General features: G+C 38.0%; 1 protein-coding gene, 1 long non-coding RNA gene and 1 pseudogene across 2 annotated transcripts; 1 reads left to right on the forward strand and 2 right to left on the reverse strand.

Moving 5' to 3' along the window:
* Nucleotides 1–277: 277 nt before the first annotated feature.
* Nucleotides 278–6,411, reverse strand: LOC111888330 (IN2-2 protein-like; annotated as a pseudogene).
* Nucleotides 6,412–9,648: 3,237 nt separating this feature from the next.
* LOC111887827 (IN2-2 protein-like) lies at nucleotides 9,649–23,320 on the reverse strand. Its single transcript, XM_023883979.1, has 4 exons — nucleotides 23,299–23,320; nucleotides 10,289–10,365; nucleotides 9,903–10,106; nucleotides 9,649–9,804 (listed from the first exon to the last, which is right to left on the reverse strand). Exons 1-4 carry the CDS (start codon nucleotides 23,318–23,320, stop codon nucleotides 9,649–9,651), a joined length of 459 nt encoding a protein of 152 aa, XP_023739747.1.
* A 2,643-nt stretch (nucleotides 23,321–25,963) lies between these two features.
* LOC111887836 (uncharacterized) lies at nucleotides 25,964–27,413 on the forward strand. Its single transcript, XR_002848929.2, has 4 exons — nucleotides 25,964–26,403; nucleotides 26,622–26,789; nucleotides 26,942–27,010; nucleotides 27,188–27,413. It is a non-coding gene; the product is annotated as an uncharacterized LOC111887836 (long non-coding RNA).
* Nucleotides 27,414–27,909: the final 496 nt, after the last annotated feature.

Consider the following 27,909-nt stretch of genomic DNA (forward strand, 5'->3'; position numbering starts at 1 on the left):
ACTACGACTTTCTTTTAGATTCCAATAGCTAATTATAAGTCTATTTTAAATTCTTCTTATTATAGAGATTTATAGTGTTAGGGTTTATCATAACTTCTTCACGCGAAGTCAGATTTAGACATTCTCTATAACTTTGGAATCATATGGATGTATACTTTGAGTTGTATCATAAAATATGTACGAAAGTTCATACTTTAACATGAATTACATAGTAGGTTTATCAAATTACTAGTTTAACAAAATCACATTACATGATTGGCATAATCTCATGTGATTGTTATTGACCTATTTTGACGGGTGTTACAGATATGCATTGTGTAAAGAATATGATACTAACCGTAATTTCAATAGGCACACGATTGTCGATTCTGTGTACATAATACAGATCAATGCAGTCAACACTGAGTCTCTTCAAGCTAGCTTCACAAGCATACTTTACATAGGCCGGATCTCCGGAGACTTCCATAGCTTCACTATCGTATTTGACACCGAATTTAGTCGCCAAATCCACTTTCTCTCTCACTCCTCCCATCAAAGTCTGTAGTTAACAAGAAACAAAATACTTGAACAGCAAGTTGACTGAATCAAACCATGAAATGAACCATGTGGCAGCGACGATTGATCAAAGTAAAATGTAATTGTTAAGCTCGAAGTAGTAGAAGAATGTCACCTTGCCGATAAGGATCTCGTTGGTTTGCGGTTCGTAGATGTCGGAGGTGTCGAGGAGGGTAATCCCGGCGATAATGGCGTGGTGGATGAGCTTGATCATGTCCGGTTCAGGTTTGGAGGCTCTATAGAAAGCAGACATGCCCATGCAACCCAAACCCTATGCTGATACTTCAAGACCCTGTCAATGTCCATTGAAGGTTTGGAAAGTTGATCTTCTAATCAAATTTGCTTTTCTAGTTCTCAAATCATTTCTAATTCAACAACACCAAGCAAATAGATAAGATCATTAAGGGTCGTGTCATAGTCTATTTCATAGTAGTCCTAAAGGAACTCACTATGTGGCTTAGAAAGTGATTGAACATCCAACTTTCTTAAGACATTGACACCCAACTCTCCCGACTTGTCAATATGTGACTTCATCTCCAAGATGTGAGCACACATAGACCTTGCTTTCCATTAGGGCTTGAGTGACCTTAAACTTGTGGGTTAGGAAGAATAATTGGAGGAGGTGGAAGAAGTTAAGTTCCAAGAGATTTGGGAAGATCATAGATGTCTGAACTAGACATCTTTTGGGAGATATTCAAGATAGTTGATTTAAAGTCCTTAATATAACACACAATATGAAATATTAAGGCTAGGACCCAACACAATACTTTTATAACATGGAAGAGGGATGTCGTAATCCAAGCTATAAAATATTTGAAGGTATGCAAATGACGATTCACCAATTTCCACCATGAAAACAAAATAATTTAATTAGGTTTTACTTGGATTTGAAACTCCTAGATCTTTTGAGATTCATTGAACTGTCGATGGCATGTTTCAATCTCAAGTGTGCCCTTCAGGTTTTGTGACTGGGATGCCGAGGATCACAAAACAAGGTGTGAAGTAATCATGCAAATCACTTGGTATCCTTAATATTTACCCCTTAATCGATGTGCCGGTTAACCACACGCGCTCCACCGATACTATGATAAATATTAAGTTACCATTTGCCTACCTTGTTTAATCGATCTAGTGTGCCGGTTAACCACACACGCTCCACTAACCGAATTAAACAAATTGCAAAGTGTACTTTCATGGATTAGCACCTTCTTCACATTTTCCTAAAGTAACTAAGATTGGGAATTATAAAAGATATATTTATCATTAATATTTTTAATGAAGGGAGAATTATAGTCCTTGTCCTACCTGTTCAGCTAACGACCCTCCACCAGTCAAGGAAGCGGTGGGTGAGAGTGGAAACCCATTAAACTGCCATTTTATAGGCAGTAACCTTATACCCCTTTATAGACTGGCTTCATGAATGAGGCCTATTAATGGTAAGACGAGTTGCTCTTATACATATATATATATATATATATATATATATATATAAATATTATTAACTTGTAATATTATAAAGTATAAGGGTTAAATTTTAACTTTTAAAATTCTAAGGGCTTAACTTGGAATTAAAGTATTCATAAGGGAAACCTTTTGAAAATCCAAAACTTGAGGGCAAGTTTTGAAACTATTCAAAACTATTCAATTCCATAACTTATGTGTTTAAAGTAGTTTTAATCCAAAAACTCTTCAAGTTCCATAACTTGAGGACAAGTTATGGAAGACTTTAAACTGTTAAAAGAACGTGACTTTTCTTTATTTATAACCTATGGAAATATTTATGAGTTTTATGAATCTTAAATGTGACTTTTCATATAACTCGAGGACAAGTTACAAAAACACATTCTAGAATCAACTCTTAGATTAATTTGGATTGAAAACAACAATTTCACATAACTTTTCTATTAATCTAAGCAACTGATAAGAACAAGATAATTCAATCAAACTTTTTTCATGTAATTAGCCTAATCCTTAAACTAATACAAAACATGAATCTATTGACAATTATCTTTGAAATTGGATTAGCATGAACATTGCCACATCAAAAAAAGGTTTACAAGTTCAAAAACAACTTAGGGTAATGTTCCTAGTCCAATTCCAGCCAAAAGCTTCAAACAGCAAGCTGTCAGCACCCAAAACTCGTCGAGTTCCTTGAGTAACTCGTCGAGTTCATGCCCAAAATGATGAACTCGTCGAGTTTTTTGCATAAACTCGTCGAGTTTTATGGTCTGTACAATTTCAGCTTTGAAAAAACAAGTCTGCATCACGTATAAGAGAAAACAAGCCTAGGCTCTGATGCCACTGTTAGATTTTGAGCATTCTAACACTACTAAGTGTACATACAACCCTAAATACCTTGGATCTATGTTTGCTCTATTATACATGCAAATATGAATATTCTAAGGTATTACCCTATCTAGCATACAATCTTTTGATACTTGGGTAATATAATAAGTTAGAATACATACATCTTGATGTAGCTTGACTCCATGATGCTCGAGAGCCTAGTGCCCCAAGAGTGACACTTCAAATGGTTTACAAAACATCATCAACACATGGAATAACCATGAGAAGAAGACACTTCATGCTCAAATCGGCTAGCCCTCACATATGTATCACTAGTGCCAATTTCTTGAGCTAAAGGGGTCCTTATATAGTGTGCATATTAGGGTTACACCATGTAACCCTTGACTTTACCCATTCCTTATGCTCCATGGGTTTTAACTTCCATGGAGTATCCATGGGTCGCCACATGGGTTAAACCCAACATAAGGAATCTTGGATCATAAGTCTACATATATAAGAATGAATGATTTACGCAATCAATCCATATATATTTAATTAGTCTCTTTTGATCACTAAATTAAGTCCAAATTAATTCTTGATCACTACTAATTAAGTAACATGATTTCATATTAATATATTAGAACTGATAATATATTAATATGTCACAAATGCCCTCTTCTCACAAACGATCTATACAAATGTTCCGATGCCATTCAACCCAAATGGACCATGCTGAGTCGGGTCAAGTACATACCAATTATAGTTATGGACTTAGACACTAATCCAACAATAGTACCTTTGTCAAGCTTTAGGATGCCGCATGGCAGCGAGAGATTAAGATAGAGCCCCATACGAAGGAGCAGCGTCAGGCTCTGGTTCAATCCAAACCTGCAACAAAGCGGTTCAATCCTATTGATTCATGATCATGAGGTCAGACGGTCTGCACTTATGGCATGTTCGGCAAGGCTCATGATGGTGTTTGTTGATCTTCTTATGGATGCCACAAATGTGGCAATGAGTTTCACTATGCAAGGGATTGTCGATAGTAGGACCGGATACCGAGCACCAAGATTTGTTACCATTATGATTAGGTGGGCCATGTGAAGGCCTAGTGTCCTTTGCTTGTTTCCAGGCCGATGCAGGCTCTAGCCCCAGCTACTTTGATGATCACGGATGGACGTTAGGGTAGGGCGGAGCCCATGAGGGCTTGAGGTCATGCTTTCTAGCTCACAACAGAGGAGGTCAGGGTGACGCTGGAATTCGTTACTAGTATGCTTTCATTTATTATTCTGTTAATTATTATATGGTATGCTTATGTTTGTGATTCTACTAGGTACCTTCTTAGTGAATTCCCTACCTGTTCTTATTCGTTTTTTACTCGGGTGCGAGTCGGTCTTCTGTGTATTAGTCCTTTAGTAGGAGATTTAATTTGATGTGTCTCTTGGAGAGCTGGAGTACCTATTGCGAGTTTCCATCAAGCATGGGGTTTCTACATCGAGTGTTTATCAGGGTTGTGTTTTGGAGATTTTTGGGGTGTCTTACCCGATTGATCAGATCCCTATCCACATCAGGGATGTGTGCGTGATAGTAGGGATGGACTGGTTGAGCTGGTTTAGTGTGATGATTGACTATGAAGGTTAGCGGGTGGTAGTTTAAACCCTAAGAAAGGAAGAACTGATTATTTATGGAGAGGTTATCAGGGTTGGATTAGCCTTTTGTTTTGTTGTCGAGGCTCGATAGTATCTGCAACTTGGTTGTATGGGTCACCTCACATATCTCGTTGACACTCGAGTCGGGAAGGAGGTATCAGTTTCAGATGTGCACATAGTCAGAGAGTTCCCAGATGTGTTTTTTAAGGAATTACCTGGTGTGCCCCCCCCCCCCCCCCCCCCCCGAGAGGCAGGTTGAGTTCAGGATCGATTTGGTCCCTAGTGTAGCCCTGATTGCTAAGGCACCATATCGATTAGCACCACTAGAGATTCAGGAGTTCTCTTCTCACATTTTGTAGATTTTGAGCAAGCATTTTATCAGACCGAGCAGTTCGCCTTTGGGAGCATTGATCTTGTTTGTGAAAAAGAGGGATGGGTTTCACCGCATGTATATTGATTATCAGGAATTTAACAAGTAAACAGTGAAGAACCGTTACCCACTTCTACATATTGATGATATTTTCGATCAGTTGCAAGGTGTATCTTGGTTCTCGAATAATGACTTGAGGTCGGGGTATCATCAGATGAGGGTTAGAGAGGAGAAAGTGGAAAAGGCAATATTTCAGACTCGTAACGGTCATTACTAGTTTGTGGTGATGCCATTTGGGCTCACCAATTCGCATGTGACATTTATGGATTTGATGAATCGAGTGTGCTGGCTGGTACTCGATCGATCATTTATTGTGTTCATCGACGATATCCTAGTCTATTCCAAGACCAGGAAGCAGCATGACGAGCACCTTGAAGAGCTTCTAGGAGTTTTCAGGTGGGAATGGTTGTACAAAAAATTCTCAAAGTATGAGTTTTGGTTATGAGAGGTCCAGGTCTTGGGACACCTCATTAACCAAAACATAATTTTGTTCGACCCGGTCAAGATTGAGGCTGTTATGCAGTGGCAGGTCCCGAAATATCCCTCTGAGATCAGGAGTTTTCTAGGTTTAGCAGAGTATTATCATAGATTCATTCAATATTTCTCCAAGGTTGTTGTACCCCTCACTCGTCTAAAGAGGAAGGGAATGGATTTCTGTTGGGGGTTTGTGCAGTAGGGTATTTTCGATACACATTGGAGACACCAAGATGTATCAGGATTTGCGACATAGTTACTAGTGGTTGTGTATGAAGAGGAAATAACATGGTATGTTAAGAGGTGCTTGACATGTCGGATGGTTAAGTACGAGCACCAGAGGCCACATGGCTAGCTTTAGGCTTTAGACGTTCCCATGTGGAAATAGGAACAGATCACGACAGATTTCATCACCAAGTTACCTCAGATGGCTAAAGGATTTGATGCGATATGGGTTATATTGGATTATATGACCAAAAGCGCCCATTTGCTAGCCATTCGGGAGAGTTCATCTGCCGAGAAATTTGCTGAGTTTTATGTGCACGAGATTGTCACTCGGCATGGTGTTCTAGGTTCACTTGTATCTGATCGAGATGTTTGGTTCACTTCTCGATTCTGAAAGAGGTGCCACGAGGAAATAGGGAGGAGATTGCCCTTTAGCACTACTTATCATCCACATACCGACGACCTAAGCGAGTGGACCATCCAAACGCTCAAGGATATGTTGTGAACATGTGTGATCGATTTCGGTGGAGTTGGGAGTCCTACCTTCCCCTCGATGAGTTTTCTTACAACAACAACTATCATTCTAGTATCGCTGCGCCACCTTTTGAGTTGGGTATCGGATAGACCGATGTAGTTCTCTATTAAACAAAATTTATTCAACATATCATGTAGAGGTTAAAAGACGTATCAGAGTCAACAAAAGAGTTATGTTGATAGACGTTGGTCTGACTAAGCTCCTCAAGCAAATCTAACCGATAGGTTACCATGTCTACCTTGGATAGTTGGCGACATGGTTTTACTAAAGGTATCACCCTGGAAGGGTGTAATATCCTTCAGGAAGAGGGGCAAGTTGGGGTCCCGGTATATTGAGCTGTTTCGAGTATTATCCAAGGTAGACATGGTAACCTATCAGTTAGATTTGCTTGAGGAGCTTAGTCAGAATCACAACGCCTTCCATGTTTCCCAACTTCGGAAGTGTGTGATTGATGATTCATCGGTGGTTCCTTTGGATGACATTTAGGTCGATCATCGTCTAACTTATGCTAAGAGCCCACTAGTGATTCATGATAAGAAGACGAAGGCCTTGTGCAACAAGGTGGTATCGTTGGTCAAGGTGGCAACATCAGAAGGGTTCTAAATGGACTTGGGAACCAGAAGCAGAGATGCGAGAGCACTATCCTGAGTTATTTGTAGCCTTGGACCTCTAAAGTGAAGTCTAATTCAAGTTAGGGAGAACTGTAACATCCGTTCCAGGTATGAATCAACTTTTTATGTATTAACTTTAAATTTGTTAGCCACAGCGTGGTGGAGCATCATCATGACGCCACAAAAAGTTTTGGACCATGGAATTTAAATGACCCACCACTGTGTGGCCTTAGGTGCCACAACGTGGTAGGAATTTTTAATGAAAAACCTAATATTGGGCTTTAAGCCCTATATAAAGAACATTAAGGCTAGGGGTTCATGATCATTCAACATCTATCTCCCTTTTAAACTTAGAATCCCTAACCCTAGCCAGCATTGAAGTTGTAAGCTCATTCTTGGTGGTTTGTGGTGAGTTTTGAAGGACAAGGAAGACCATGGAGTAGTAGTTACTTGGCAAGCATCATCTTCTTCAGCTAGCAAATCTCCTGGACCTTGGTGATTGTCCAAGATCCAACCTTTCCCTTTCCATGTTACTAGTTCTATTGATTTTGTCGCTTTTTTTCATGTCTTGATGGATTTGAGTGGTGGGATCTCATAATGTTTACAACTTTATGAATCTCTAGGTCAAATAGGGTACTTGGTGTCTTGGATCTAATTTATATACAAGTTTTGGTGTCATGCATGGGGTTTTGGCCAAAACCATCATTTTGACCTAATAAAGTCCAAGACATGCATTGGACATGCATATCTAGCAAGTAAGGATTTTTATGTTGTCATTTTATGCAAGAAATGTATTGGAAATGGGAATCTAGTAGTCTTGAATAGAAAGTGCTTAATGGGTTAAGCCAAGATTTTTTTTGCCCTATTTAGATCTAGAAATGAGATCTCTATCTCTTAGAGGGTCTAAAGGGATAAAGTTGGAAACTTTATCCACTTAGACCTTAGAATGGACCAGATCTGGGCTTTGGAGCCCTTAGGATCAAAGAAATTGACTTAATCCATTAGGCGGTTAGGAGCCCAATGCCCACAACGTGGCCTAGGTTGCCAAGACGTGGCGACCAACTGGAGTTGACTTTGACTTTGACTTTTATCCGTTGTCGTTGAATTTGACCAAGTTTGACCTAGGGGCATTTTTGGTATTTTGAGCAGGAGTTTGAGACTAGGTCATTGTTTGGTATAGTGATCTATAGAGTTGGCGTTTGGATCATCGTTCTTTCTGCTATCATTTTACACTGTGAGGTGAGTTTTCCTCACTATACTTGTGGGTCGAAGGCACCAATGTTGGCCTACTAGATTATGTATCCTAGTATATTGGATTGATATTATGTTTTGTCTGTGTTAGATTGATAGATCTGCATGATTACATAGGTTCATTGTGTATGTTTTAAATTGGTGTATATATATATATATATATATATATATATATATATATATATGATTACCTATACTTATTGATTATTGATTGCGATTGTGTATGTCAACATGTTATGGTTTGTTGGGCTGATGCGGTCTTAATTTGTGTTGAAAACCAAGATACCCGGGATGGTTCGGTTAGATTGAAGACCCAAGAGGTGGCCCAGTCAGGACAAAAGTCCCGGAGATCGGTCAAGATAGGTTGTAGGACCTGTGAGGCGGTCCAATTAGAATAAATGTTCATTTATACATGTATTTATATGTATTGGTACTTTGGGGAACTCACTAGACTTTTGGCTTACAATTTAAGTTTTATGTTTCAGGTATTTCAAAAGATCTGGGGAATGAAAAGCCGTGATAGCACATATCGTTTGGTGATATGTTTTGGAAATATTATGATACATTGATTTTGGAACATTTGTACTTGATCTTGGGTTCTTATGACTCAGGTTTTGATTGAAAACAATAATTTCTCTTTAATTAAAAATGAAAATTTTTATTGTGATCTTGGGACTCTAAAATTTTGTGATGTCCTACATCGATACAATATAAAATGATGAAATTTAGATGAATTTATTTAATGAAAATTTCATTATCGTAAGCTGTTGAAATAGTTTTTAACCTCCATGAGAAGCCTTTAGAAAAACCTTTTTTAGCCCATTCATGACAAAAAAGAAATTAATGGATTTAATGTGTATAATCTTAAGTCTTAACATTTATATAAAAGTTGATTTTTTTAACATTTATATAATTACAACGTTCAACTTATTCATTTTGAACAATGTTGAGACGTTCAATGTAAAAAGAAAAACTATATATATATGTATGGTGATTCGAAAGAAATTTACATGTAGCTCAACACATTATGTATCATAACACATTAGACTGTGGAAAACGACATACTATGAACATGCAAAATCATCATATTTAAGTGGTTAACTACTTTTTAATAACTTTGATGTTTCAATACTTATAAAAGTTGAAACTAAATAATTCAATCCTTTAAAACTTTGACATAAAAAACATGTTTTATAATAAATTGACCACAAATGAATATTAAAAAAATAATTTAAAAGTCACTTTATAAATCAGTTATCTTGAACTACATTGATTTGGACGAAATCATTTATTGTTATGTAGTTTTTTTTTATTTAACATTTTTTAACTCACTTATAGTATCACTAATTTACATAATTAGTCTCTCTTAATTTAATTAGTCTCTTTTGATCAATAAATTAATTTCAAATTAATTCTTGATCAATACTAATTAAATAATATCATTTCTCAATTAATATAGTATACTTATAATATATTATTTAATCATAAATAACCTCTTTCTCAAATATCCATCCTACTAAATTGTCCTGGTGAAGGCAACTCGAAGTGGACCATGCTACTCTCGGGTCAAGTACATATCAATTATAGTTATGGGCTTAGACACCTAATCCAATACTTGCATGTATGAATGATTTATTCTTCTGCATCTCTTGTCCACACGGACCATTCGAGTTGTATAGCTGTTAATGGGTGCACAACATGATCTCTTCTGATGGTTGATGCTGACGCCTCCAATAATCCAATGTATTTAATCTTTCCTTCTTCCACCAGCTCCTTTAGTGCTCCCATCTAACAAGAAAGATAAAGATTTTAGGAGATCGATATGAATAGATAATGAATTTAAGCGCGACTACAAGTGAACGACATGTAAAGAGGAGGGAATTAACATTGATTTCAATAGGCACACGGTTGTCAATAATATGATGATAATAAATGTCAATACAATCGACGCCTAATCTCTTGAAGCTAGCTTCACAAGCATACTTTACATAGGTCAGGTTTTCGGAGACATCCATGTGATTATTGCTCTCGTATTTGAACCCGAATTTGGTACCTAGTTGCACTTTTTCCCTCCCCGCTCCAGTCAAAGCCTGTAATACAAAAGAAAACTGTTTTCTAATCAATTTACACAAGAAATGATACTTAAACCGTAAGTTGACTGAAACGAAATATGAAAATATCTATGTGCTCTATAATCTTAAAACTAATTGGGAATGACAATTCATCGAGGTAATATTTAATTATGAAGCTTCTAATCGTAGAAGAATGTTACCTTGCTAATAAGAACTTCGTTGGTTTCAGGACCATAGATGTCGGAGGTTTCCAGAAAGGTAATGTCGGTGCTAATTGTGTCACACCCCAAAACCGGAACGGCGGAAATGTAATGGGGTGGATGACGTCATGTCAACTATCACAACATATGCAGTATAGTAATCAAAGTACAACAACCATTGCAATAATAGTAATAGTTTTACATAGTTTACATTGAATAGAAACATCAAAGTAATACAAGTAATAATACAGGTGCAACTTGGTACTAATCTGTCTTCACCAAAAGCTCCTGTGATGTACATGTCTATTTGCTGACCTGAGAATACAAGTTATTTTGAAACCGAGTATCAACATTTTTATAAATGTTGGTGAGTTCATAAGTATTTAGTGTCATTTTATTCAAATAACTTTATACAAGTAGTAGTTTAGAATCAATAGTGTATTAGAGTCCTTTCCAGAAAATCCTATATTTTCTAAATAAAAGCAGTCTTCTACCAAGACCCGACAGTGTTATGTTTTAAAGAGAATTTCCCTGAAATATCTCTTGAAGCTAGCTTCACAAGCATACTTTACATAGGCCGAGTTTCTAGAGACATCCATGTGATTACTGCTCTCGTATTTGAACCCGAATTTGGTACCTAGTTGCACTTTCTCCCTCCCCGCTCCAGTCAAAGCCCGTAATACAAAAGAAAATTGTTTGCTAATCAATTTACACAAGAAATGATGCTTAAACCGTAAGTTGACTGAATCAAAATATGAAAAGATCTATATGCTCTACGATCTTAAAACTAATTAGGAACGACAATTCATCGGGGTAATATTTAGTTATGATGCTTCTAATCATAGAAGAATGTTACCTTGCTGATAAGAACTTCGTTGGTTTCAGGACCATAGATGTCGGAGGTTTCCATAAAGGTAATGTCGGTGCTAATTGTGTCACACCCCAAAACCGGAATGGCGGAAACGTTCTGGGGTGGATGACGTCATGTCAACTATCACAACATATGCAGTATAGTAATCAAAGTACAACAACCATTGCATTAATAGTAATAGTTTTACATAGTTTACATTGAATAGAAACATCAAAGTAATACAAGTAATAATCCAGGTGCAGCTTGGTACTAAACTGTCTTCACCAAAAGCTCCTGAATGTACATGTCTATTTGGTGACCTGGGAATACAAGTTATTTTGAAAGCGAGTATCAACATTTTTATAAATGCTAGTGAGTTCATAAGTATTAAGTGTCATTTTATTCAAATAAATTTATACAAGTAGTAGTTTAGAATCAACAGTGTATTAGAGTCCTTTCCAGAAAATCCTATATTTTCTAAATAAAAGCAGTCTTCTACCAAGACCCGACAGTGTTATGTTTTAAGGAGAATTTCCCTGAAATATTATCATTACCAAATTACGGTATTTGATTTTAAAGAAAGTAGGAGAATATTACTAGTTGAAGTACTAAGGGAAAATAACATATGCCTCAGCAGAAGATACTGCTGACTAAGGCAAAGAAATCATAGACTCCAGGAGAGTATCAAATGAATGACACGCCTGGCTCAGTCTAACAAAAGGAGACACAGACCCCAAACGGTATCAAATGTACGATACATCTAGCAAGGTCTAAAACAAAGAAACGCAGACCCCAGACAGTATCAAATGAAAGATACATCTAGCAAGGTCTAAAACAGTGAACACAGACCCCAGATAGTATCAAATGAAAGATACAGCTAGCAAGGTCTAAACAAGAGTAATTCTAAGAGTGTGTTTCCAGCATACAGTGTTAAACATCGTTACCTTAAGGCCATGAATTATAAGGTAAACATGGAGATACTCGTAACCATACTAATCGACACTAGAGTACTTGACGCCCTGCAAGCGTCGGTGTAAGTATGACATTTGTCACCCCTTGGCTTGGTAGGCCTTGGACTGTAGCTAGCAGTCACGGTGCGGGGGTGTCAATCCCGTATAGATCTATACACACAATGTCTGCTCTACCTACAGGAGACTATGGTTACCAACTCGACGACGAGGAGATCTGTGTCTTAGGGATGCATCTCGACCAATGAATTCTGATGTAAGTGCTGGACTAACAGTAGAGACTCATAACTGAACCAATCGATGTAAACCTATATGTCTATACATGTATACATAATATATAATTAATGATTAAACGACCTTCGGACGGATATCCGATCCCACCAGACCACATCCCAACGAGGAAAAGGAAATCGGGCGAACTAGCCTTCCTAAGTCCTTTAAATATTATTTATATAACTATACAAGTACAGGCATACTTTTAACCAAGTAGGAACATTTTACGAAGTTGAAGTGTTTAACGAAGTAGAAGTGTTTCGCGAAGTAGAAGCGTTAACAAGTAGAAGCGTATCACGAAGTAGAAGCGTTTATAAGTAGAAGCGTATCACAAAGTAAAAGTGTTAATAACTAGAAGCGTATCACGAAGTAGAAGCGTTTATAAGTAGAAGCGTATCACGAAGTAAAAGCGTTAATAAGTAGAAGTGTATCACAAAGTAGAAGCGTTTATAAGTAGAAGCGTATCACGAAGTAAAAGCGTTAATAAGTAGAAGCGTATCACGAAGTAGAAGCGTTTATAAGTAGAAGCGTATCACGAAGTAAAAGCGTTAATAAGTAGAAGCGTATCACAAAGTAAAAGCGTTAACAAAGTAGTAGCATTTAACTAAGTAGAAGCATTAAGTATGTAGAAGTATAACGAAGCATTAGTATCTAACAAAGTAGGAGTATAAAAACATGGAAGAAAACATTGATGAAAACTTTGGAAAACCTTTATACTTAAGAAAATCATGACTTGGTATTCTTTTGTAAAATAAGTTTGAAAACCTTTAGAAACCCTTGAAAATCTTTCATAAACAAGTTTTGATTATAACTTTGATAAAACGATATAAGTAAAGAAAACCTTCATTTTAAAATGCTACTGTAACTGAATTTGAAATAAAACATACATTGCGAGAGACAATTTGAGAAAAGCTTTGAACAATTAGAGACGTTTTGGAAAAACATTTACAGTATCATACTTGGTAAATCAGTTGACAGTGTAATAAATCCTTGTGCATGCGGGTCATCCATCACATGTGGTTGATATGATAACTGGCATGTTTTAACTTTTATCCCCCCCCCCCATAAAAGCATGTAAAAACATTTAAAAGGTTAATTCAGGGGTATGAACTCACCTGTTGTAAGTGGATCGAACGAAGGTGCCGGTTGGGTGCTCGGTGTCAAGTAAAGACTTGAACACACTTAGTGACCTATTAACATATGATGACATATGTTTACATACAGTTAGTAAATATAATACTAATTAAACACGTATACGCATCCTAAAGTGAGGAAAACAATTTGATTAAGTGCTAGGGGTGTCTCGGGTAACATCTATGGGTATGTATGGCCTAGATAGGGAGTTTAATCTTCAAGAGTAAACTCTTTATAGAGTTCATGGCCCTAAGACCAACTCCCCATGAGCTTACAGCCGTAAACTCATGGTGGGGGTGTTCTAGGATGCTAAATGGTATTATCTCACTCATAGAATTAGGCTAGGTCCAAATATAAAGCATATGAATGGGTTTAAGGCAACAAATGGACCATTCAAGGAGTTAACGGCCCTAAACAAGGAGTTTACGGCCGTAAACTCTCACTTGGTCATTTCCTTCATAGATCTAAGCCTTAAATGATAGAGTATAAAGTTCTAAGCATTATTCCAAGTCAAATGGGGGTGTTAGGGCATCATTTGGCCACCTTTTGGGAGTTTACGGCCCATGGACCAATTCTATGGGGGTTTACGGCCATAAATTCCTATTTCCTTGGTTTAATTGATGTTTAATGTCTTTACTACAACGGGGGTTGCTTCTAGACATTTTCCAAGGCCATAGGAGGTGTTTGAGGGCATTTCTTACACCTTAAAAGGTGTTCACGACCCTTGAAGAGGGGTTTACCATCCAAGAGTGTTCTTGGGCCGTAAACTCATGTTTACTCTCCAAAATGCAAGGTTTTAGTGTTCTAAGCTCGAAAGTGTAAGTCCACAAGTCATATCTAAGCCCTAGGGGTAGTTTAGAGGGGTTTTGGGGCTTAAAAACCCCACTTAAGGGTGTTCACGGTCCAAGAGTGTTCTTGGGCCGTAAACACATAATCTTGCCCCTATTTGATGTCTTAAACACGAATTTGCATGATAACTAAGCTATACAACAAGTTAGGATAGATTACTTACTAGTTTGGGGTTCGAAAAGGACGTTTTTGGCTCGAAAACAAGTTGTAGAGAGAGAGAGAGTGTAGAGAGAGTGTGGAAAGGTTTCTATGGAGTCCACTCACCCTTATATAGGGGTTTGAGTTGGGGCTTAGTGGAAATCTACCTGATACTGCCGTTAAATGGGGCATTTGGTCGCACCCGATTGAATGGTCGTAATTAAAAATAAACTTTTTCCAATAAAATGGAAAGATAATTTACGAGTTTATTTTTGCTTGACGAATATTATATAAAATATTCCAATGGGTTTAATTCCGGTCAAAACTATTTTTTGGATAAATTTGGCTAATTTTTGACGTAATTAATTTCGACGTTAAAACTAACGGGAACTTTTGGGTTGTCACATCATCCCCCCGTTAGAGGGAATTTCGTCCCGAAATTCAGGTTTAGGCAAGGAACTAGGTATGAATGATCGAGTAATGAGATGAGGGTACTTCCTATTCGAATGGTCCTCGTGCTCCGAAGTGAACTCCGGTGTTCACTTGGTCTTCTAGTGAACCTTCACTAATGGGATGCAGATTTGTTACGCTCGCTTGATTCCTCGGTACACAGTTTTACTATAGGTTTTTCTACGCAGTTAGGGTTCCCAATGGTTTCTATCGAGATGAGTGGGATACAAAGAGTGACGCCGGGCAAACACTTATCAAATCTAAGAAGTGGATTGATCTGTGGTGAAACTTGTGGAATTTCCGAAAGTAGTAGTGGTCTGACGAGGGTTGGACCAATCTTCGTAAAGAATCTCAGATGGTCCTAAGCTCTCGAAAGGGTAGAGCTTTTCAGTACTTAGAACATAGTGTACTTCTATGGCGAGATCATCACTGGCATGATCACCATTCCGAAGTTCCAAACATTCTCTCTCATACTGAAAGTGTAGTCCTTCAGGTTGGTTCTTAGAAAGCTCAGGTTGTCGTTGGATTTGTGTTTCTACTGCTTGGCTTTCAGAGGTTTTCTGGATCATCGGATGGATTGCATGTCTACAGGTATCTGTTTGCTGCAGCATGTCTATCTCAATCTTGTGCAAAATGAACCTGCACTAATGAATCTTGAGATGTTTCTAACGGAAACCCTCAGGGTCGGGGAGATAGGGTTTCACCAGACGAGTGCTTAGAAAGTTTTTTAAACTTTACATCATCGTCTAGCTAGCGCTTTCACGATATGATCCTTAACGGGAAAGGATCATGCTCTTACTTGCCTTGTTGTTTCATGAACAGTAGGCTCTGCTCCGGGCTAACTCAATCCTTAGAGATTTTCTGAAGTGTTGGACTATCTCAGGAGGTGGTTTTACTATTTCTGTGCGAGATAGTATTCGTGGAACACCTAGTAGTCCAATGAATCTCTAAGACATGTCCTATTCTCCAATGCATTGGTTTATTTTAGTGCGGAAAGTGCGTGCTCTTGTATAACCCATCGACTAACACCTAGACGGGTGTCAAGTCTATAATCTCTTCGGGATCTGGGTTATAGAGCTTAACGGAACCTACTCTCATACTTTATTCATGTATTCTTGGCTGCGGTGGTTATCCTGTGGTTCTTGGCATTCTAGTGTTCACTTCGAAGAATGTAGTCTATCATCTACAGGGTGACGGCGACTTCTTCCACGTAAGAGGGCGGAGGGTCCTAGGCACTACTTGTCGGTAATAGGGTGGACGAAGTGCCTGAGTAGTGCGAACATCTTCTGCAACTACTCTTCCGAAGATTCTGAATTTTCTCGTCCAAGGTCAAATCTAGTGAGTATAGGGTTCCATCACTCGGAACTTTAATCTCCTCATCCACTCTTCTCAGAGTTTAACTTATCGTAGCTTCCAGGGATACGGGATATCCGCTGAGATGCCTATTTCTGGGAATTAAGCGTGAGTAGATGGTCGTAGTCAATGTCTTTGACTCTTACGACTCAAATTTCTTTACTAAACGAGGGTGCTAGATACTATGTTGGCTTAACCGGGATGACAACAAATTTCAGATTTGTGGTCATTATAGTAACTCAACCCGCAGTGGTTCTCTTGACTCTAGTTCGTGATTGCGAGGTGCGAAGGGTCTTCCTGGTAGATCTACGGAGTAGGCTTCGAGTGGTTATCGTCTTCTGAAATACTTGCAGTGTCTTTGCTTCGGTTTCTTTTTGTCTAAGAAGGGTTGGTTAACAGCACGCGGTACCCTTCTCCTGGGTACTTCGGAAGGTTTGAAATAAGAGTGACGACTGACGGATCGCATTAGTCTTTATTATTTTTATTATGTTTAGGTTCGGAGGAACCATTATTTGCCAAAATGGCTACGGTGAAATTTCTTTTCACATAGCACTAAGGAGTTACACACGGTTGCAGTAAGTCGAACCATGATTGATAGGGGCGTCGAAGTTGGCGTACTTCGACATGATACAAAATGAGGATCGGTAGAGTCATGTGCCGAATGGGCACACAAGTTCTAGGCGTCTCGGGTTTCATCCCGTGTATCACTGTCTCGGATACTTGGACCGATAGAGTCGACGCAGAACTATAGAGGGTCCTGAGTGTTTCTGAGTAGAGTACCTTTCATGAATGGATTCTCACGAGGCATTTCTATAATTGCCTAACATATACTAGTCATGTATAATTAAGGTGGGGAGGACTGTTGACTGAGAGACTCCACCCTAAATCCACAACCAAACAAGGAACAGGAAATGAGGCGGCATTCACTCACTCTAGGTCTATCCATCTCAATTAAACATGGCCGTAACGTATATATCTAGCCATAATAGTTTTACCTGATGAAATTTTTAAATTTTATAACAGAGCTGCGACTTTCGCCTTAACGGGGAAGTAATTACAGTTAGAATTAGTCTTTTAATGTTTTCGGTTAGTTATCTGAGATTGAGAGACGTACCAAAAATCTATCGGGTTCCTTGATGCTTCTCTCCAAGCATTAGAGTTAGACTTCTCCTGTGTCCTTGTCTTTTCTTTCTGTTGGACAGTCCTTCTTGAAGTGTCCAACTTCGCCACATAGACGACAAACTGTACTGGTCGCCACATGGGTGGTTGATGTAATAAACTCAACCGGGGTTCTGCAGACGCGAGCGGTATGCCCCTTCGTATTGCACCTATCACAATAGAGTTCTCGGCATATACCATGATGGTGGTAGCTACACTTGCTGTAGTGGGGAAGGCTTCCTAGGTATGGTCTCCTTGAAGTCGGAATGGACGGGATGGCAGGGGTATTGACTGTCTCAGCTCGTTGCCCTTCGGAAGGTCCTTGAGCCGAGGCACTTCCTTCCTCGTTCTTGAGCTTTCTCTTCAGTGGATTTGGCTGAGGTTCTTTGGTGGCTGGGTAGGCAGTTATTGGTTGCTGTTGTCCATTATTAGGATCGGAATTTCCGATAGGGCTCTTGCTAACATTGGCGTTGTTAGCATTCAGTTGAGCTATGACAGCTGCTACGGCTGTCGAGACTGCAGCTTGGAACGTAGCTTCATCGAGTAGGAGAGTCAGTTTCTCGCCAGTGGATCGGTTACGCTTCTTTGGAGGCATGGTTTTCTTAGACAGAAAGAACACAACTGATGAGAGACAATGGTTAACCCTAGACGTGTCAATCCTTACTATATTGGGCATAAATTTTTCCCGTGCTTCGGATACTGGTAGTCTGAGTGTCGACCTACATCCCTATGATGTAGTCCAGGTATTCAAGGTAGGAGTATGAGTATCGGAAAAAGCCATAAGATGGGAGTCGTTCCTACTGAGTTACCTTTATACTGGGAAAGGTTTCACTCTCTGGCTTAGAAAGATTTGAGGATAGTTCGGAACGAAAGCCGCGGGAAGAAAGGCTCATGAAGACTTATGGCTAAACACTCTCAATAGAGGTGTGGGGATCCGCTCTAATCGTATTACTTGCAACGGGAAAAAGGCGATTTACCTAACACATAGTGTGAGTAGTGTAGTCACTAACTCACTAAATTGTATTATTTTATGGGTGTATTAGTGTGAAGAATACGAGGAAAAGACACTTCTCGGGTTCCATGTACTGGCTCCCTCTGTCTACCTCGTATCCTTGACTGGGACCGACGTTGGTTTCCTTCGGGTAATTACCTAGGATTTTCTTCTCCTATTGACATATTGAATTTCTACTCTGTCTTACTTCTGATTCTGACTCTGGGTGTCATCACTTCATGATGGATGACTGTAAATCTCGGAAGTTTAGGCGAATTTCCCACCATGTCCCTAAAAAGATATAGGCAATTGGTGATTTCAATAGTCTCGACCTAGTTCATTTATTTCCGAACTGGAATTCTTCTCAATGAACCTCTTCGGGGTCTGAATCAACTCTTCTGCTGAGTACTGAAGTGGATAGGGTTTTCTACAGGGTTCGTGCGAGAATGGAAATGTCTAAAGAATCCTAAGAGATTATTAACATTTCACTAGGTGATCCATATCCAGTCCTGCTATGATTACATAGGGTATACAAATCATATATAGCTTAGATCCGATAGGCCTTCGAAGATGTGATACTACTCTATATCCACATCCCAACGAGGAAAAGGAAGTAGAGCGAAACCACACATTCTTAGCCTATGGGATCCTTATTATATATAACCTTGGAAGTATACCCTCTGTAATTGTAGGTATATCAATAAGGATCTTTTTATTTCTTCACACAAGGTTATCTATGGATCCTAAAATACCCTTATGGTATTTCAATTTCTTTTTTGTTTCTTAACTTCTGAATATGATTCTGGGATTAATGCGAGTCTTTTAGTATTCCAAAATACTCCCATAGTATTTTAAACTTTATATTTGGCTCTAGCATTCCTAGTTGGTAAGTTTCAGACCTGTTGCAACACCACTATCACTCCCAAGCACACTTTCATCGCATCTCGAATAAATGTAGTAGATCATGTTACATATATTCCAGCTTACGATTACATAACTGCCCAGTTTTGACGGTAATGCTCAACATCCGAAGACTTTTATTCTTGTTCTTCTTGTGATACTTTTGTTCGAGTGTTTAGATTCTTGATGTTCTTATACTTTGGTAAAATATGGTTATATTTTAAAGTATAATTCTTGGTCAGAGTGTTTTATCCCTATGTATTTATAGGCTGTATATCTTTTATGAATTGATATATTGAGCTCACTATAAACAATGCTCTGATACCAATCTGTCACACCCCAAAACCGGAACAGCGGAAACGTTCTGGGTGGATGACGTCATGTCAACTATCACAACATATGCAGTATAGTAATCAAAGTACAACAACCATTGCATTAATAGTAATAGTTTTACATAGTTTACATTGAATAGAAACATCAAAGTAATACGAGTAATAATACAGGTGTAGCTTGGTACTAAACTGTCTTCACCAAAAGCTCCTGGAATGTACCTGTCTATTTGTTGACCAGAGAATACAAGTTATTTTGAAAGCGAGTATCAGCATTTTTATAAATGCTGGTGAGTTCATAAGTATTTAGTGTCATTTTACTCAAATAACTTTATACAAGTAGTAGTTTAGAATCAACAGTATATTAGAGTCCTTTCCAGAAAATCCTATATTTTCTAAATAAAAGCAGTCTTCTACCAAGACCCGACAGTGTTATGTTTTAAAGAGAATTTCCCTGAAATATTATCATTACCAAAATATGGTATTTGACTTTAAAGAAAGTAGGAGATTATTACTAGTTGAAGTACTAAGGGAAAATAACATATGCCTTAGCAGAAGATACTGCTGACTAAGGCAAAGAAATCATAGACTCTAGGAGAGTATCAAATGAACGACATGCCTGGCTTAGTCTAACAAAAGGAGACACATACCCTAAACGGTATCAAATGTACGATACGGCTAGAAAGGTCTAAAACAAAGAAACGCAGACCCAGACAGTATCAAATGAAAGATACAGGTAGCAAGGTCTAAAACAGTGAACATAGACCCCAGACAGTATCAAATGAAAGATACAGCTAGCAAGGTCTAAACAAGAGTAATTCTAAAAGTGTGTTTCCAACATACAGTGTTAAACATCATTACCTTAAGGCCATGAATTATAAGGTAAACATGGAGATACTCGTAACCATACAAATAGACACTAGAGTACTTGACGCCCTGCAAGCGTCGGTGAAAGTATGACATTTGTCACCCCTTGGCTTGGTAGGCCGTGGAATGTAGCTAGCAGTCAGGGTGTGGGTGTGTCAATCTCATATAGATCTATACACACAATGTCCCCTCTCCCTACAGGAGACTCTGGTTACCAACTCGATGACGGGGAGATCCGTGCCTTGAGGATGCTTCTCGAACAGTGAATTCTGATGTAAGTGCTGGACTAACAGTAGAGACTCATAACTGAACCGGTCGATGTAAACCTATATGTCTATACATGTATACATAATATATACTTAATGATCAAACGACCTTCGGACGGATATCCGATCCCACCAGAGCACATCCCATCGAGGAAAAGGAAATAGGGAGAACTAGCCTTCCTAAGTCCTTTAAACATTATTTATATAACAATACAAGTATAGGCATACTTTTAACCAAGTAGGAACATTTAACGAAGTTGAAGTGTTTAACTAAGTAGAAGTATTTCGCGAAGTAGAAGCGTTAACAAGTAGAAGCGTATCACGAAGTAAAAGCGTTAATAAGTAGAAGCATATCACAAAGTAGAAGCGTTTATAAGTAGAAGCGTATCACGAAGTAAAAGCATTAATAAGTAGAAGCGTATCACGAAGTAAAAGCGTGAATAAGTAGAAGCGTATCACGAAGTAGAAGCGTTTATAAGTATAAGCGTATCACGAAGTAAAAGAATTAATAAGTAGAAGCGTATCACGAAGTAAAAGCATTAACAAACTAGTAGCATTTAACTAAGTAGGAGCATTAACTAAGTAGAAGTATAATGAAGTAGTAGTATCTAACAAAGTAGGAGTATAAAAACATGGAAGAAAACTTTGATGTAAACTTTGGAAAACCTTTATACTTAAGAAAATCATGACTTGGTATTCTTTTGTAAAATAAGTTTGAAAACCTTTAGAAACCCTTGAAAATCTTTCATAAACAAGTTTTGATTATAACTTTGATAAAACAATATAAGTAAAGAAAACCTTTGTTTCAAAATGCTACTGTAACTGAATTTGAAATAACACATACAGTGCGAGAGACAATTTGAGAAAAGCTATGAACAATTAGAGACGTTTTGGAAAAACATTTACAGTATCATACTTGGTAAATCAGTTGACAGTGTAATAAATCCTTGTGCATGCGGGTCATCAATCACATGTGGTTGATATGATAACCGGCATGTTTTAACTTGTATTCCCCCCCCCCATAAAAGCATGTAAAAACATTTAAAAGGTTAATTCAGGGGTATGAACTCACTTGTTGTAAGTGGATCGAATGAAGGTGCCGGTTGGGTGCTCGGTGTCAAGTAAAGAATTGAACACACTTAGTGACCTATTAACATATGATGACATATGTTTACATACAATTAGTAAATATAATACTAATTAAACATGTATACGCATCCTAAAGTGCGGAAAACACTTTGATTAAGTGCTAGGGGTGGCCCGGGTAACATCTATGGGTATGTATGGCCTAGATAGGGAGTTTACCCTTCAAGAGTAAACTCTTTATAGAGTTCATGGCCCTAAGACCAACTCCCCATGAGTTTATAGCCGTAAACTCATGGTGGGGGTGTTCTAGGATGCTAAATGGTATTATCTCACTCATAGAATTAGGCTAGGTCCAAATATAAAGCATATGAATGGGTTTAAGGCAACAAATGGACCATTCAAGGAGATAACGGCCCTAAACAAGGAGTTTACGGCCGTAAACTCTCACTTGGTCATTTCCTTCATAGATCTAAGCCTTAAATGATAGAGTATAAAGTTCTAAGCATTATTCCAAGTCAAATGGGGGTGTTAGGGCATCATTTGGCCACCTTTTGGGAGTTTATGGCCCATGGACCAATTCTATGGGGGTTTACGGTCGTAAACTCCTATTTCCTTGGTTTAATTGATGTTTAATGTCTTTACTACGATGGGGGTTGCTTCTAGACATTTTCCAAGGCCATAGGAGGTGTTTGAGGGCATTTCTAACACCTTAAAAGGTGTTCACGGCCCTTGAAGAGGGGTTTACGGTCTAAGAGTGTTCTTGGACCATAAACTCATGTTTACTGTCCAAAATGCATGGTTTTAGTGTTCGAAGCTCGAAAGTGTAAGTCCACAAGTCATATCTAACCCTTAGGGGTAGTTTAGAGGGGTTTTGGGGCTTAAAAACCCCACTTAAGGGTGTTCACGGTTCAAGAGTGTTCTTGGGCAGTAAACACATAATCTTGCCCCTATTTGATGTCTTAAACACGAATTTGCATGATAACTAAGCTATAGAACAAGTTAGGATATATTACTTACTAGTTTGGGGCTCGAAACGGACGTTTTTGGCTCGAAAACAAGTTGTAGAGAGAGAGTGTAGAGAGAGAGTGGAAAGGTTTCTATGGAGTCTACTCACCCTTATACAGGGGTTTGAGTTGGGGCTCAGTGGAAATCTACCCGATACTGCCGTTAAACGGGGCTTTTGGTCGCACCCGATTGAATGGTCGTAATTAAAAATAAACTTTTTCCAATAAAATGGAAAGATAATTTACGAGTTTATTTTTGCTTGACGAATATTATATAAAATATTCCAACGGGTTTATTCCAGTCAAAAATATTTTTTGGATAAATTTAGCTAATTTTTGACGTAATTAATTTCGACGTTAAAACTAACGGGAACTTTTAGGTTGTCACAAATTGCGTGCTGGATGAGCTTGGTCATGTCAGGTTCAGGTACAGGTTCCGGTTTCCATATAAATAAGACATTCCCATACAACCCAAACCCTGAGCCAATACCTCTAGACCCTATGAACCTAGTTTGACTTTACGAGCTCTTGCAATTTTTGAACATGGTTCTTCTTCTACAAATTTATGAAAGCAACGCCTGACAGCTTACTTTATAGACAAAATTGCAAAAATGGTCCCCGTACTTGTCAAATTTCTACAGTTGGTCCAAAAAAGTTTAGTAGTGCATTAGTAGTCCAATTTCGGATACTTTGTGTGGTTTTGGTCGCTATGGTTGGCATTTATATGTAGTTTTGGTCCATACTCCACCTGAAATGACAAACCTGCCCTTAAATAATTTTCTTTTTAATTTAATTTAATTTCTTTTCTAATTATTCTAATTAAAAAACAAAACCCCAAACCACCCCTCTTGTCCCTTCCGTCTCTCTCTCTCTCTCTCTCTCATGTTCCTCCTGTTAAGACGCATCACCCCAAACACCCTCTATTATTGTTTTACTCGACCCCTGCTTTCCCTAAAGCCACATATCCGGTGAGATGAGCTAACATTCGAGGAAGAGAGCCCATCGGAAAAACTGGTTGTCAACCTCTCCACCTCCCCTCGGTTGTTGAGCAAACCCACGAACCCTCACTTGCTGTGTTGTTCCGATCTGCTCTTTCCCTCCCTTTCTTCTCCATTTTTCTACCAACCTCTCCACCTCCCCTCCATGGCTTCTTGTGTGATGTTGCAAAGTGTCGATATGCACATTTGGGTTTATAATCGATTATGTTTCAATTGATTCCAGCTCATCAGAGATCTGATTTCATTCACAAAATTTAAGATTAAATTTTGTTAATCGATTTGGATTATGCTTTGTGCTTTTGGTCGATAGCAATAAGAAACAAATCATTTTCATTTGTGAAGATCTCATAGTGGGGGTGGTGTTTGCTCGTCGTCACAGGGGGAAAGACGGGGTGGAAGCCGGTGGTTCTTAGGAGGTTGATGCCACCTCTGGTGGGGCTATTGTTATCTGATAAAAGAAGCAAGGGAGGGAGATGGGAGGTGATACTCGTCAAAGGGTGTGTTTGGGTTGTTGCTAATTGACAAAACCGGTGAGAAGAGGTGGTTCCTAGTGATGTTTGGTGGTCACAACCACAACACCACCACCACTCATTGGTGGTCGTTGTTCTTGGCAGTGAAAGGAGAAAAGGAAAACAGAAAACGTGCAGGGTGGGTGGTGCAATGGACTCTAAAATACAAGAGGGGGATAGAGAGTGGCCGTTTGTGGTGGTTCACAGTGTAGGGGTCAACGGTGGGTGGTAGCCCTTGGTTGTCCTTGTTTCTTTCTTCGTTTCTTTCATCGGTGTGTGTGTTCTCGAGGGAGAAAAAACAAATAAAATATAAATATAAATATAAATTAAATTAATTTATGTATTTCAACAATTAAAAAAATAAAAAATATAAATCCTAAGGGGATAATCGTCTTTTTAAGTGTGTAGAGACAAAAACAATAAAAAGATCCAAAATTGCACCAATGGTGCATCAAAGGTATCATTTTGGACTAAAACTTCAGAAATTTGCTAACCACAGAGATCATTTTTATAATTTTGTCTAACTTTATATAGGGGTGAGAAGCAAGGAGTTTGGAAGGCGTAGGTACCAAAGTAATTGACTTTTTAATGTGAGAAATGAAGAAGAATAATATATAACAATAACTTACAAATGTACAAAGCTTTTTTAATTTAACCAAGTGTTTTGACGAATTATAAATGAGTAGTCGACATAGGTTATCTAGTTTTGGTACATATTACATGATTTCATTATAGGTCTGCATCAAGGTTCTAAATAATGTAAGGTGTGACTTGGCGGCAATGTGAAGCTTCAAGCTTTTCTGAGCCTTGGCAAGTCATGACATTTGTAAGGCGTGACTTAAGGCAGTAATTTTCTATATAATTAATATTTTTTATATGTATTTTCAACTATTATTCATTTTTATACACATATATGAGTTAATGCGGCGTTTTGACAAAACTTGGCGGTAGGTGCAAGCCTTAGAGTCGTGGCGTGTCATGACGAGCTTTTTAAAACTCTGGTCTGCATACACCCCATTTAACATGCTTTTTTTTTACTAAAATTTTATATAGAAATTTTTTTATTATAATTGAGTTTCAGTTAATGTCCCCACAATAATAATAGTTTTAGACTATGCACCCTCCTACGCTCTTAGACTACCCCCATTGGGGGCTTCTTGCGAGCGAGTCGTAGAAAAAGGAATATTAAAAAAATGAAAAGTAGACAATGTTTGGTGATCCGGTTCGTAACCATGCCCTCATCTCACTCTAGCTTGTATATAAAGATCTCCCACGTGTCCAACTTTGTTAAAAGGAATCTTTTAGATTTTATATAAAAACCAGTGTTGCAGAAATCGGCTTAGGCGGCCGATTAATCGCCGCCTAGGTGCTAGGCGGACGGCCACCGATTAGGTTTATTGCTAATCGGTCTATGTAATCGGGCTTAGTCAAAGTCGGTCCAAGCCGGGGCTAATCGGAGTTAGTCAGAGCTAGGCGGAGCTTGGCGCCTTAATCGGTCAAAGGCGGTCAACGGAAATTCAAGACATTTTAAGGGCAAAATTGTCAAATTGAAATCATTTCTTGCTAGGGTTCGTTCCTTCTTTTCTCATTCCATCTCATACTACCAACAAAATGCTCTCTCAGACTCAAGAACTAAAACAATGAAATGCCTGCATCTTTTCTTCGAATCACACTGGTACGCCGTTGCCTTCCAAGCTTGTTGTCTCATTCTCGACTCAAATCGGTGCTAATTTGCTTCGGACATCCGCTCCTTCTCCTCTAGCGCCATCAGCTCCTCCAGAATCCCTCATACACCAACCATCTTAATCTGCGAATGTTCATTCTCATCCTCACCGATCTGTAAATCCTCTGCACCATCACCGCTCTCACTACCTCTAACAACCCACCATCGAAACTCTAACCCTATATCGACTCGATCTAACCGCGACACTCACCGACACTTTCATCTCCGCTACTCTCATCAAAATTAGCGAAAATCCTACACTTACATTGGTAATTTAGCCCCTATTCTTCTAATTTTTTCAGCAAAATGTTTATTTTTTTAGGTAGGAACCTGATTTTGTTTACAGTTATAACAAAAACAAAATGAAAGTATTTGTGTGTGCAGGGTATTTGTTATTTGTATAATTGTATATTTGTATTTGGTCATATCTTAATGTCTTTCTTTCTTTAAGTTTTTTCAATCTTTTGAATCCATGGATCTGTTTTAGACTGTTGATGGAGGAGTTGTTAAGGTGAATGAAGTCAAAAGTAGAGGTGGGTGGGAGGTCAAACTTTGGGCGTGAACGTGACAATTTTCGAAGATATAGTAATGACAGAGATGTAGAGGTGGATAAGGGTAGAGATAGAGATAGAAACTATGGTCGTTTCAGAAAGAGGTTTGAGTTTTTTCTTTTCAAAATGCTTTTATCTACATGCTTTTATCTATATGATAATTAGTTGTTTCTGTTTAAACAAAAAAATAGTTAATTGTGGTGCTTTTTACACAGTATTAGTAAGTTTGTGTTAATATTTAACTTGCATTTCACAGGTTTATCGAATGGAAGAGCTTGTAGGAGAGAAAGGTGATCATGTATCTAAGCTGCAGGAAAAGTCACAGGTCTTATAATTAACATCCTCATAGTAAACACCAAATTACAATTCTACCCTCCTTCAGTTTTTCATTAATCCTTTCTGATCTTCTATTTTTTGTTACATAAACTAGAGGATGCAGAAAACACTAGACAGTTGATTTGAGTGGGCAATTTTAATGTGTTAATGTGATTTTTTATAACAGTTGATGAAGCTCTTGCAACCGATGTTAGTCAAACACCCCAAGAAAGTCCAAAAACGAGGGAACTTTTCAATGAAGATTTCGAGTCCGAGAGTGAGGAGCAAGTGTTAGAGAGAAGATGAATATGAGTCGGATGAGGCTCAAATAATGGAAGTATGTGGAGAATATTAAAAGAAAAATGTTGTACTTGCTAAACTTATTATTAAATTTTTATAGACTTGTTGGATGATGATTTTGTGTGCTTGTTAAACTTATTCTTAAACTTTTATGCTTATTTTGGATGATAAATGGTTGTACTTATTAAACTTATTAAGTTATTATTAAACTTTTATGCTTATTTACTTATATTATTAGTATTAAAGTTAGATTTATAAATTTTTGAATTATTTTTTTAATAATTAATGGTCCCTGATTAATCCCCCGATTAATCCCCGTCTAACCGATTAATCCCTAGACCCCAGTCCACCGCCTAGCTAACGTCTAACGTTTTTTGCAACCTTGATAAAAACTAACTTTTGTTAATAAATAGACTTTATCTTTAATAAAAAATAAAATAAAATATAACAAAATATTTGATTTATAGTTTTATAAATGTAAAATTTTAATATAAAATAGGTTGGGTTAGATTGCTAATGGGGTAAATAATTATATATGATTGGGTTGTATAGGTGGAAGAGAAAAAAATTAATTATTTATAAAAAAATTGGGTTGGGTTGGATTGCTAA

This window comes from Lactuca sativa, chromosome 2 (assembly GCF_002870075.4).
Source record: "Lactuca sativa cultivar Salinas chromosome 2, Lsat_Salinas_v11, whole genome shotgun sequence".
NCBI lineage: Eukaryota > Viridiplantae > Streptophyta > Magnoliopsida > Asterales > Asteraceae > Lactuca > Lactuca sativa.

Coding starts and splice junctions, on each gene's coding strand:
- LOC111887827 (XM_023883979.1), bottom strand. CDS start 23,320: ATGACCAAGCTCATCCAGCACG. Junction 10,107..10,288: donor ACGAAGTTCTTATTAGCAAG/GTAACATTCTTC, acceptor TTTGTATTACAG/GCTTTGACTGGAGCGGGGAG. Junction 9,805..9,902: donor GTGTGCCTATTGAAATCAAT/GTTAATTCCCTC, acceptor CTTTCTTGTTAG/ATGGGAGCACTAAAGGAGCT.